The 12,162-nt window shown below is 47.7% G+C and overlaps 2 protein-coding genes across 2 annotated transcripts in view; both read left to right on the top strand.

Moving 5' to 3' along the window:
* The window catches only part of LOC140422059 (uncharacterized), a 222,637-nt gene that overhangs the window by 118,482 nt on the left and 91,993 nt on the right, over nt 1–12,162 (top strand). The window lies entirely within an intron of this gene.
* Nucleotides 5,025–11,813, top strand: LOC140422061 (uncharacterized). The gene is made up of 2 exons (XM_072507053.1): nt 5,025–5,189; nt 9,505–11,813. Exon 2 carries the CDS (start codon nt 9,852–9,854, stop codon nt 10,869–10,871), a length of 1,020 nt encoding a protein of 339 aa, XP_072363154.1. The 5' UTR covers nt 5,025–5,189; nt 9,505–9,851; the 3' UTR covers nt 10,872–11,813.

Genomic DNA, 12,162 nt, shown 5'->3' with positions numbered 1-12,162 from the left:
TCATCTGCTCTGTCTGTGGACAGAGCTTCTCTCAGTCAGGCAGCCTGCTGGCACTGGGGAGAGGACATTGGAAAATGTTCCAGGAGCGGGATGGAATTCAGCCAATCCTCCAGCCTGTTGACACACCAGCGAGTTCAAACTGGGGAGCTGCTGTTTACATGTTCTCTGTGCAGATAGAGAGTCACTCACTCATCCCACTTCCTGACACACCAGTGACTTCATGTTTGACTGCAGGGGTTGGACTCTGCTGAGTGAAATATTCACTCTGTCTGAGCCCCTCAGAATTACACACAACTCAATTCAATCTCCCTTCAGCCTCCTCTGTTCCAATGAGAACAACCCCAGTCTCTCCAATCGTTCCTCATAGTTAAAATTCTCCATCCTGGGTAACATCATCATAAATCCCCTCTGCAGCCTCTCTCGTGTGATCACATCCTTCCTGTAATGTGGTGACCAGAACTGTCCACAGTGTTCCGGCTGTGGTCTAACTGGTGTTTGATACAGTTCCAGCACAATGTCCCTGTTCTTCTCTTCTTGGCCCTCGGCTACCAAAGGAAACTATCCAACCTGCCTTCCTAAGCACTGATAACAGAGAGTGAGAGGCAGCCGAGAGTGACAGAGGGAGAGAGAGGCAGCAGAGGGAGAGAGAGGCACCAGAGAGAGAGGGGAGCACCAGAGACCGAGAGAGGCAGGAGAGAGAGGAGAGAAAAGAGAGAGAGAGGCACCCTAGTCAGTAACAAAAATAAGTAATGAAATTGTGTGCCGACAGAGATCTGCTTGAACTGACACCACTTTATTCACAGACTAACAGAGTAATCACTGTACTTGAAACAATGTTATTCACTTTTGGAATTGAATGAATTAAGGGTCAGATTAACTATATCACCTCCAGTATCAGATAGGTCTGTTCAATACAGAACAGGGTCAAACCCAGTGTCCAATATTAGAGGTCTCTGTGGCTGTTGGATGCCTGGTTTCACTGCACAGCTGACAAGCCCACAGCTTCAATGAACTGTCTACCCAGGGTCTGTTTCTAAACCCTCATCACAACATATTACTTGGTTAGCTATTTATATATGGTCATCATGGTCAGACAGCTAACACAAAGCTCAACCAGAAACTATGGTTCTTCTTTCTACTGATTCCAGCTCCTACAAGGAGTGACGGCATCTCCAGCGCACAGCTCTGTTGCTGGGCTGTCATTGACATGAGCAATAGAGAGGCAGATGTTGCCTGAGGCATTATGGGAAGTTGAAACTTGTAGCTCTAAATCAACTGTGTAAGATTTCTGAAAAGATCAGTAACTTTAAAAGATAAATTCTAAACCCAGTGAACAAATGAAAGAGTCATAAGGCAAAAACTTCAAGTTTTATGAATTCTACTGCAGAAAACTAGAAACAACAATGCCTAAACACTATTTTTATTAGGAATGTATCTCTTAAACTATCAATAGACTTTGCCCTTTTACTTTTTAAAATTTTAGAGTACCCAATTTACCCGTGCACATCTTTGGGTTATTGGGGTGGAACCCACGCAAACACGGGGTGAATGCACAAACTCCACACGGACAGTGACCCAGAGCCGGGATTGAACCTCGGACCTCGGCATCGTGAGGCAGAAGCACTAACCACTGCGCCACTGTGCTGCCACTTTGCCCTTTAATATGGTAATGCCGGCATTGGTCTGGGGTGAGCACAGTAAGAAGTCTTATAGCACCAGGTTAAAATCCAACAGGTTTGTTTTGAATCAGTAGCTTTCGGAGCGCAGCTCTTTCCTCAGGCAAATGAAGAGGTGGGTTCCAGAAACATATATATAGATAAAGTCAATGATGCAAGACAATACTTTTGAATGCCAGTCTGCAGGTAATTAAGTCTTTACAGGTCCAGACAGAGTGACTGGACAGTTGGTAGGATTTTGCAAGCCCAGGCCAGATGGTGGGGGTGGGGAGAGGGGAGGGGGGGGGGTGGGGGGTGGTGAATGTAATGCAACATGAATCCAAGGTCCCGGTTGAGGCCGTACTCATGTGTGCAGAACTTGGCTATAGGTTTCTGCTCAGCGATTCTGCATTGCCGCGCGTCCTGAAGGAAGCCTTGGAGCGGCTATCCCTCTTAATAATAATATTTATTTTTGTCACAAGTAGGCTTACATTAACACTGCAATGGGGCAGCACGGTGGCACAATGATTAGCACTGCCGCCTCATGGCGCCGAGGTCCCAGGTTCGATCCCAGACCTGGTCATTGTCCATGCGGAGTTCACGCAGTCTCACCGTGTTTGAGTGGGTTTCACCCCCACAACCCAAAGATGCGCAGCCTAGGTGGATTGGCTATGCTAAATTGCCCCTTAATTGGAAAAATGAATTGGGTACTTTAAATTTTTTTAAAAACACGGCAATGAAGTTACTGTGAATCTCCCCTCATCGCCACATTCCGGCACCTGTTAGGGTACACAGAAGAAGAACCCAGAATGTTCAATTCACTAATAGCACATCTTTCAGGCATTCTAGTACGAGAGGTAATAGTCTTAGGATAAGACTGAGGAAGGAGCAGTGCTCCGAAAGCTAGTGTTTGAAACAAACCTGTTGGACTTTAACCTGGTGTTATCAGACTTCTTATTGTGCTCACCCCAGTCCAACGCCGGCATCTCCACGTCACAGGATAAGATGGGCAGCATGGTAGCACAGTGTTTAGCACAGTTGCTTCACATCTCGAGGGTTCCAGGTTCGATTCCGGCTTTGGTCACTGGCTGTGTGGAGTCTGCATGTTCTGCCCGTGTCTTCGGAGGTTTTGTACGGGAGCTCCGGTTTCCTCCCACAGTCCAAATATGTGGAGGTTAGGTGGATTGGCCATGATAAAAGGTGGATTGGCCATGAGGACATGAACAGTGCGGTAGATAACGGGGAGCCAATGGATGTGGTATATCTGGATTTCCAGAAAGCCTTTGACAAGGTGCCACACAAAAGGTTGTTGCATAAGATAAAGATGCATGGCATTAAGGGGAAAGTAGGAGCATGGATAGAGGATTGGTTAATTAATAGAAAGCAAAGAGTGGGGATTAATGGGTGTTTCTCTGGTTGGCAATCAGTAGCTAGTGGTGTCCCTCAGGGATCAGTGTTGGGACCACAACTGTTCACAATTTACATAGATGATTTGGAGTTGGGGACCAAGGGCAATATGTCCAAGTTTGCAGACGACACTAAGATAAGTGGTAAAGCAAAAAGTGCAGAGGATACTGGAAGTCTGCAGAGGGATTTGGATAGGCTAAGTGAATGGGCTAGGGTCTGGCAGATCGAATACAATGTTGACAAATGTGAGGTTATCCATTTTGGTAAGAATAACGGCAAAAGGGATTATTATTTAAATGATAAAAAATTAAAACATGCTGCTGTGCAGAGAGATCTGAGTGTGCTAGTGCATGAGTCGCAGAAAGTTGGTTTTCAGGTGCAACAGGTGATTAAGAAGGCAAATGGAATTTTGTCCTTCATTGCTAGAGGGATGGAGTTTAAGACTAGGGAGGTTATGCTGCAATTGTATAAGGTGTTAGTGAGGCGACACCTGGAGTAGTGTGTTCAGTTTTGGTCTCCTTACTTGAGAAAGGACGTACTGGCACTGGAGGGTGTGCAGAGGAGATTCACTAGGTTAATCCCAGAGCTGAAGGGGTTGGATTACGAGGAGAGGTTGAGTAGACTGGGACTGTACTCGTTGGAATTTAGAAGGATGAGGGGGGATATTATAGAAACATACAAGATTATGAAGGGAATAGATAGGATAGATGCGGGCAGGTTGTTTCCACTGGCGGGTGAAAGCAGAACTAGGGGGCATAGCCTCAAAATAAGGGGAAGTAGATTTAGGACTGAGTTTAGGAGGAACTTCTTCACCCAAAGGGTTGTGAATCTATGGCATTCCTTGCCCAGTGAAGCAGTAGAGGCTCCTTCATTAAATGTTTTTAAGATAAAGATAGATAGTTTTTTGAAGAATAAAGGGATTAAGGGTTATGGTGTTCGGGCCAGAAAGTGGAGCTGAGTCCACAAAAGATCAGCCATGATCTCATTGAATGTCGGAGCAGGCTCGAGGGGCCAGATGGCCTACTTATGTTCTTATGATAAATTGCCCTTAGTATCCAAAAAGGTTAGGTGGGTTCACTGGGTTACGGGGATGGGGTGGAGACGTGGGCTGGGGTGGGGTGCTCTTTCCAGGTGCCGGTGCAGACTCGATGGGCTGAATGCCCTCCTTCTGAACTGTAAATTCTATGATTCCACTGGATGCTTCAGTTTATCCCACAAGCCCCGAAAGACATGCGGTTAGATAATTTGGACATTCAGAATTCTCCCTCTGTGTGCCCGAACAGGCGCCAAAATGTGTAGCGTAGGGGCTTTTCAGAGTAACTTCATTGCAGTGTTAATGTAAGCCTACTTGTGACAATAAAGATTATTGAAAAAAAAAAGGCAGCAAATTCAAAACAGAGTTGAGGAGAAGCTGCTTCTCCCAAAGGGCTGTGAATCTGTGGAATTCACTACCCCAGAGTGCGGTGAAGCTGGGACAGTGAGTAAATTTAGGGAGGATTTAGACAGATTTTTAATCGGGTTGAAGGGTTCTTCTCCATGGGCCAAATGGCCTAATTCTGCTCCTATATCTGATGACCTTATGAAAAGGGGAGACATTGATTTGCTCCCAGATGTTGCCCAGAGGAGAATGTTTTAGTCTGAAACTCATTGTCCAACCTCAACATTGTGACATCACAAAGGAGCTCGTCCTCTTAATCAACCAATAGGAATAAGCCCGCTCCGCGGTGACGTCACTGCCCAGCGCGCAGATGCGGGAGCCCCGCCCCCACCCATTGTTCTCCTTCCCCCACATATCCTCGAGACAAGTTTTTCAGGCAACCGGCTGACAGTTCCGGCCGTCGGTGAAAGCCGTCCCCCACCCCTGATACGGGACTGCGCATGTCTAAGGGAAGGGGAAGCTGCGCATGTGTAGAGGAGCTCACTTCCGCTGACATTACTGCTCAGGTGTTGACCAATAGGAAGATTGGAGGACCGGAAGGACTCTGCTCCTCTGCCAATCAGAGCTCCCCATTGTCTCAATGCGGAAGCTGGACATGGCGGTTTCTGCCGAGCAAAACTGTTGTTCCTCCAACCCTGAATGAGCTTGAGCTTCAGACAGACTGAACCTTCCTCCTGTCTCCAACATCTGTGAGTAACTCTTTTATTGTCGTCACAATTATTACAGAAACCAATTTACAAGGCTCCAGACTTCATTACACTTCAAATTCACAATTAAACAGTCACTGAACACGAAACAGCTGCAAGGCACAAGGCCCAATTACATTTCACAGTAACGTTGTAACAGTCATTGAACACAAATAGCTGCAAGGCACAGGGCCGAAATACGTTTCCAGATACCAATTAGCCAGTCACTTATCACAACCAGCCGCAAGGCACAGGCCCTACGCATAGTTCAAGTAACAATCAGACAGTCACATAACACGAACAGTCGTGAGGCACAAGGCCACGAAACCAAACGACCGTTCCAAAAGCAAGAAAGAACAGAAAACCACAAAACACAAGTACATCGAGGGAACGACCTCTAAACATACAAACATGCAGTCGCAGGGCACAAGGCCTCGAAACCATACGACCACTCCAAAACAAACAGAAAAGAAAAGACAAAAAACAAAGCCCAAAAGTACAACACAAAACACAGGCACATTTCAAGCTGACGACCTCTAAACACATGACAAGCAGTCGCGAGGCACAAGGCCCCGATACAATACGGCCGCTCTGGTACAAATATGACCCACAGGGCCTCGATTCATTTTAACAGTATCATATCAGAAACCCAATCACCAGGCACCAGGCCTTAATTCACCCCAGAAAAGATTTAACAGGATAGAATCAATCACCGAACACTAATCCCTGCTCACCCACCCCCGTTCACCCCGCCCTGCAGCCGACACCCCGGGGGAAAGGCCCCTCCTCACTAAGAGCGCAGACCACCGGGGAGCCAGACCCGGGTGCGGCGGAGGCGGGAGGGTTTCCCCCTCCTGGACCCCGCCCAAAGGCACGGGATCATTTGGAGGGAGAGCAGTTTCGCACCAACTAGCGTTCCACCACAATTTCTAAATACCATTTCAGGGAGACCCGAAATGAGTTGAATGTCATAGGCTGCTAAATAAAACGAAAGCAAAGAAAACATGAAAACAAAATCCCTTAGCACACATAGAAAAGTCTATCCATTAATTGTGCATGTTCCACATCATGACCCCGGCGCTCCAGCCGAAATTTCACAAGGAACAACATGTCCTCAAAGTCCTCCAATGGCAGCGGCCAGAGTCGCTCCAATGTTGGCAACAGTCGACAACGGGGAAGAAAGTCCCAGAGTCAGTCCCAACCGCCCACAGGGCGTCCAGGGGGGCCGAACCCCCGGAGACCCCAGGAACGGCAGCAACCCACCCCGGGCTGCAGGCCGCGGGCCGCCCATCGGGTATCCACTCCCGGTTCCGACCCGCCGCTTCCAGCAGCCTATCCAGCTGCCATCCTTCCTCCATTCCTTCGTCCTCCATTGGGCGAACTCAAAACCGCCGACAGCAAACCTCGCAGTCCGAAGCAGCGTCTCCGCAGCTCAACCGCTGACTTGAAACACGACTGGTCGCAGTACTCCGAAACCGGTCTTCTCCCCTTCCCTCGGGGACCAGGAGCAATGGGCGCCGAGTTGCTGTTTCACCCCATCCAGGAAGCTCCCAGAGGCGGCCTGCCTTTTGAATCGGCCCGGGGGCGGACACCAAGCTCGCACACAACCGCCCAAGCCTCCTCCACTTTTCACCCCAGGAGTTTGGACAGTGTCGGCCGTAGCTCCCACAATCCCCCACGCTGGGGAACCCGCTCTATCCGCCGCACGGGCGGGTGATCAGGTACTGCGCATGTCCAAGGGTGAGGGGAAGCTGCGCATGTGTGGAGGAAAGCCCAGCCCCTGACCTTCCTGTGAGGTGTTGGCTAATGGATAGAGTTAGGACCGGAAGGATGCTGGTCCTCCACTCAGCGCGGGCTTTATGTGAAAGGAGATTGGGCTTCACACAGACTGAAACGTCCTCCTGTCTCCAACGTCTGTGAGTAAAACACTTTCTTTTCTCCCTCATTCCATTTATTGTTTTCAATTGGTGATTTGCAGCAACTGAAGGGAAAGGAAGTGAATCCAGGGAGGGTGCAGATTCTGGAAAGCTTGGCCCTGATCTCTCTCTCTCTCTCTGAAAGACATTGACACCCTTTGCTCCCTCAGCTTGACACATTTATTTGTCTGGCTAAAAGGATGGTCTCTTTCCTAATGTTCACAATTAAAGGGCTGGTTTCCCCAGGAGATGACGGACATTTAAGGGGACAGTAAACAGGGCAAATCCAACTCAGCCAATTACTTCTCTGTAGGTCTACTGTCCATCATCAACAAAGTGATGGAGGGAGTCATCAAAGTTGCTATTAAGTGGCACTTATTCTGCAATAACCTGCTCCTGGATGCTCAGTTTGGGTTCCGCCAGGGTCACTCAGCTCCTGACCTCATTACAGCCTTAGTTGAAACTTGGACGAAAGAGTTGAATGCCAGAAGTGAGGTGAGAGTAACTGCCCTTGAAATCAATGCAGCATTTGACCGTGTTAGGCAACAAGGAGCCCTAGCTAAACTGGAGTCACAAGTGCCAGGCAATGAGCATCTCCAGACAAGAGAGGATCTAACCACCACCCCTTGACATTCAGTGGCATTTCCATCGCTGAATCCCCCACAACCAACATCCTGGGGGTTACCATTGATCAGAAACTGAACTGGACGAGCCATATTAATACTGTAGCTCCCAGAGCAGGTCAAAGGCTGGGAATCCTACGGTGAGTAACACACCACCTGATGTCCCAAAGCCTGTCCACCAGACATCTACAAGCACAAGTCAGGAGTGTAATGGAATACACTCTACTTTGCTGGATGAGTGCAGCTCCAACAACAAGATGCTCGACAATATCCAGGACAAAGCAGCCTGATTGATTGCATCGCCTTCCACAAACATTCAAACCGTCCACCACCGACAAACAGTAGCAGCTGTGTATACCATCTACAAGATATACTGCAATAAATCATAAAGGTTCCTCAGACAGCACCTTCCAAACCCACAACCACCACCATCTAGAAGGACAAGAGCAGCAGATACCTGGGAACTCACCACCTGGAGGTTCGTTTCCAAGTTATACACCACCCTGACTTGGAAATATATTGCCGTTCCTTCACTGTCCTTGGGGCAACATCCTGGAATTCCCTCCCTAACAGCACAGGGGATGTAGGGAAGCATGGTGGAGCAGTGGTTAGCGCTGCTGCCTCACGGTGCCGAGGTTCCAGGTTCGATCCCGGCTCTGGGTCACTGTCCGTGTGCAGTTTGCACACTCTCCCCTTGTTTGTGTGGGTTTCGCCCCCACAACCCAAAGATGTGCAGGGTAGGTGGATTGGCCATGCTACATTGCCCCTTAATTGGAAAAAAATGAATTGGGTACTTTAAATTTGTAAAAAAACAAATTATAAAGAAAAAAAACCAGCACAGGGGATGTACCTACACCTCAAGGACTGCAGCAGTTCAAGAAGGAAACTCACCACTACTTCGGAAGGCTAACTGGGGATGGGCAATAAATGCTGGCCTGACCAGCATTGTCCACATCCCGTAAATTAATTTTTAAAAATTTAATAATGGACAGAGATATGTCTAGTGTTGTTATATGGTATGTATTATATATATTGTTGATGGTTCTGTAGTAAAATACATGTATTATTATTTCTAGTTTTGTAAATAGTACTGTACCTACATTATATATTTCCAGTCATACAGTCATTGCAGCACCGACAGAATCCATTTGGTAACTCAAGTCAATGCCGACTCTCTGTACAGCAATCCAGTCAGTCCCATTCCCCCTCGATATCCCTGTTCCCCTGCAAGTTTATTTTCTTCAAGTAACCATCCTATTTTATTTTAAATTATTGATCATCTCGACTTCCACAACCCTTGTGGGCAGTGAGTTCCCTGTCATGACCACTCCATGGACGAATAAAATTCTTCCTCAGAATTTCCCTATCACTAATCAGTAAATGTACTTATATGGAGATTCTCTACTCTTGTACAGGTTTTAGTGAGTTTAGATTTGTTGATCAGCACCTTCAGGAAAATTGGGAGGGAAAGTAAGTGAATACAGTCTGTATATTACACACGTTTTTCATCCAGTAATATAGACATTTCAGGTGTCTGTGTCCAGGACAGGAAGCAGTGAGCATGGATCTATCAATCAGCCTGAATCAGCACCTTCAGGAGAATTGGGAGGGTGAATATTAGATGCAGCAGAGTGAGAATGGAGGGAGAGTTTGTGGGATGGAGATTTAGAGCATTTCAGGAAAAGAGAGAGGAAAGAATGTTCGATAGAACCTAGAATTGTCTGTTCTGAGTTTCAATCCTGTCCTGACAATGATTACTCTTGTAAAATCTGTTTGCAGGCAGTTCGAACGAGAGGAGTTTGAGGCCAATATCTCAAACTAAATATCCCATCAAGAACTGACTGAGTCACTCAATTCTTGGGATCATCGGCCTTTGAATCTAGAAGGAGAAATGTTTGTCTATTCTGTCTGCTTCTAGAGATTTTAAACATCAGTGTGTCTGGAAAAGCACAGGGACACACACGCACACCCATGTGAGACTGTTACAGAGCACTGACTATGCAAACAGCTTTAACCAGTGACACAGCCTGAAAAAATACTTCACCATTCTGAGTAGGGAGAGACTGTACAGGTGTTCTGTGTGTGGAAGAGGCTTCAACTGATTGTCCAACGTGGTGAGACGCAAAATGACCCGGACCATGGGGAAACCATGGAAATGTGAGGATTGTGGGAAGGGATTCAGAGCCCCGTGCGAGCTGGAAAGGCATCAACGCAGTCACACTGGAGAGAGGCCTTTCACCTGCTCTCAGTGTGAAAAGGGATTCGCTGACATTGGCAGCCTGCGGAAACATGAACGGGTTCACACTGGGGAGAGGCCGTTCACCTGCTCTGACTGTGGGAAGGGATTCATTCAGTTATCCAGCCTGCAGATCCACCAGCGAGTTCACACTGGAGAGAGGCCTTTCACCTGCTCTCAGTGTGAAAAGGGATTCCCTGACATTGGCACCCTGCGGAAACACGAACGAGTTCACACTGGAGAGAGGCCATTCACCTGCCCTCAGTGTGAAAAGGGATTCAATAACATTAGCAACCTACGGAGACACGAACGAGTTCACACTGGAGAGAGGCCATTCACCTGCTCTCAGTGTGAAAAGGGATTCAATAACATTAGCAACCTATGGAGACATGAACGAGTTCACACTGGAGAGAGGCCGTTCACCTGTTCTCAGTGCGAAAAGGGATTCACTGACATTAGCAACCTGCGGAACCACAAACGAGTTCACACTGGAGAGAGGCCATTCACCTGCTCTGACTGTGGGAAGGGATTCCCTCGGTTATCCAACCTGCAGAGACACCAGCGAGTTCACACCGGGGAGAAACCGTTCATCTGCAGTGTGTGTGATATGGGATTCACTCAATTATCCAGCCTGCTGAAACACAATGTCACTCACACCAAGAGCAGGCCCTTTAAATGCTCTGACTGCAGGAAGGGTTTCAAAAGCTCTCAGCGACTGATGTCCCACCAGCGCGTTCACTCTGAGGAGAGACCGTTCAGCTGCTCTCACTGCACAAAGAGGTTTAGAACCTCATCCAACCTGATGAAACACGAGCGAAATCACACCGGGGAGAGCCCGTTCACCTCTCCGACTGGGAAAAGATTCACTCGGTCATCACTTGTTGAGCCACAATGTCACTCACAGCAATGAGAGACCCTTTAAATGCTCCGATTGTGGGAGTGGGTTTAAAAGCTCTCAGGTATTGATGTCCCACCAGCGCATTCACACTGAGGAGAGACCGTTCAGCTGCTCTCACTGCACAAAGAGGTTTAGAACATCAGCCACACTGCGGAGACACCAGCGAGTTCACACTGGAAAGAAGCCATTCACCTGCTCTCACTGTGGGGAGGGATTCACTCAGTCGTCCAACATCCTGAGACACCAAAGGGTTCACAAGTGATGATAAGTTAGATTCTGCTGCTATTCCTGCTGTTAATCACATCCAGGGCAGAACCTGGAGCGGGTGGATGGGTTTGCCTCCTCTTCAACTCCCTCCCCGGGCCTACTTTCTGGCGTGGCCGGCCCCTGAACACCGACTCCATCTTGAGTCGGGGCGGCGTGCTAAAGAAGTCCCCCATGCATGCACAGGATGGCACGGCCCAACTGCGCATGCACAGGATTCAGCTGGCCCAACTGCACGTGCATGCGGCGTGAACTGCTCCAGCGCCGTGCTGGCCCCTATGGGGGCCAGAATCGTACGTAACCGGGCCCGGTTTGCGACGGCGTTCACGATGGCGCGAACTCTTGTGCCCAATATTGGAGAATCGCCCCCAAGATGTTCTGCATTAACCTTGCTTGTTGCTGAGGTTTTGCTACATTTTGTAAATGTTTGTGTTGCTAAGGCTGCAATACTTTTTCATTACTACATGTATTTGTAGAACAATGGTTTATTCATTACGAGGGCTTTTATACAACTTTTCTTGAAACAGTGTTAGATTCTGACACATATTAAGTTGCTGTACAGCAATTCTCATATTTTATCTGAAACAATGACTTTGCCTTGTGGATGTTCCATTTTCTGTCTGTATGTATACTGAATTTAAGAATTATACTGCATTCATTCTTCAAGGTACCAATAAATCAGTGAATCTATATTTTATGTAAATATGTGATAATTCCTTTACTGCGATTGTATCATTACACATTTTATTGTAAGTTCCCATTCAACTGCAGACAACTTGTTCCTCATAGCTTGACAGTTTCCTTCTGAGACAGAACCATGTAACCACCAAAGCCTATCTTCATCTAAACTTGCATTCTTTAGGGGTTTCAAACAGAAACAGGAGCTATCTGTCATGTACCTTCCAAAACACCCTTTTACTCTGTGATCCTTGTGAAATTTGAAGCCAAGTATTTGCCACAAGCCTCAAGAGCATCAGCCCACTGGAGGCAAAGTCGTGAGACCGGCCAGTCCAGCAGAAAGAAACCCTCCCCATTGACC

Source organism: Scyliorhinus torazame, chromosome 5 (genome assembly GCF_047496885.1).
Source record: "Scyliorhinus torazame isolate Kashiwa2021f chromosome 5, sScyTor2.1, whole genome shotgun sequence".
NCBI classification, from domain to species: Eukaryota; Metazoa; Chordata; class Chondrichthyes; order Carcharhiniformes; family Scyliorhinidae; genus Scyliorhinus; species Scyliorhinus torazame.
The sequence above is the reverse complement of the archived record's forward strand: the minus strand, read 5'-3'. Positions and strand labels throughout refer to the sequence as shown.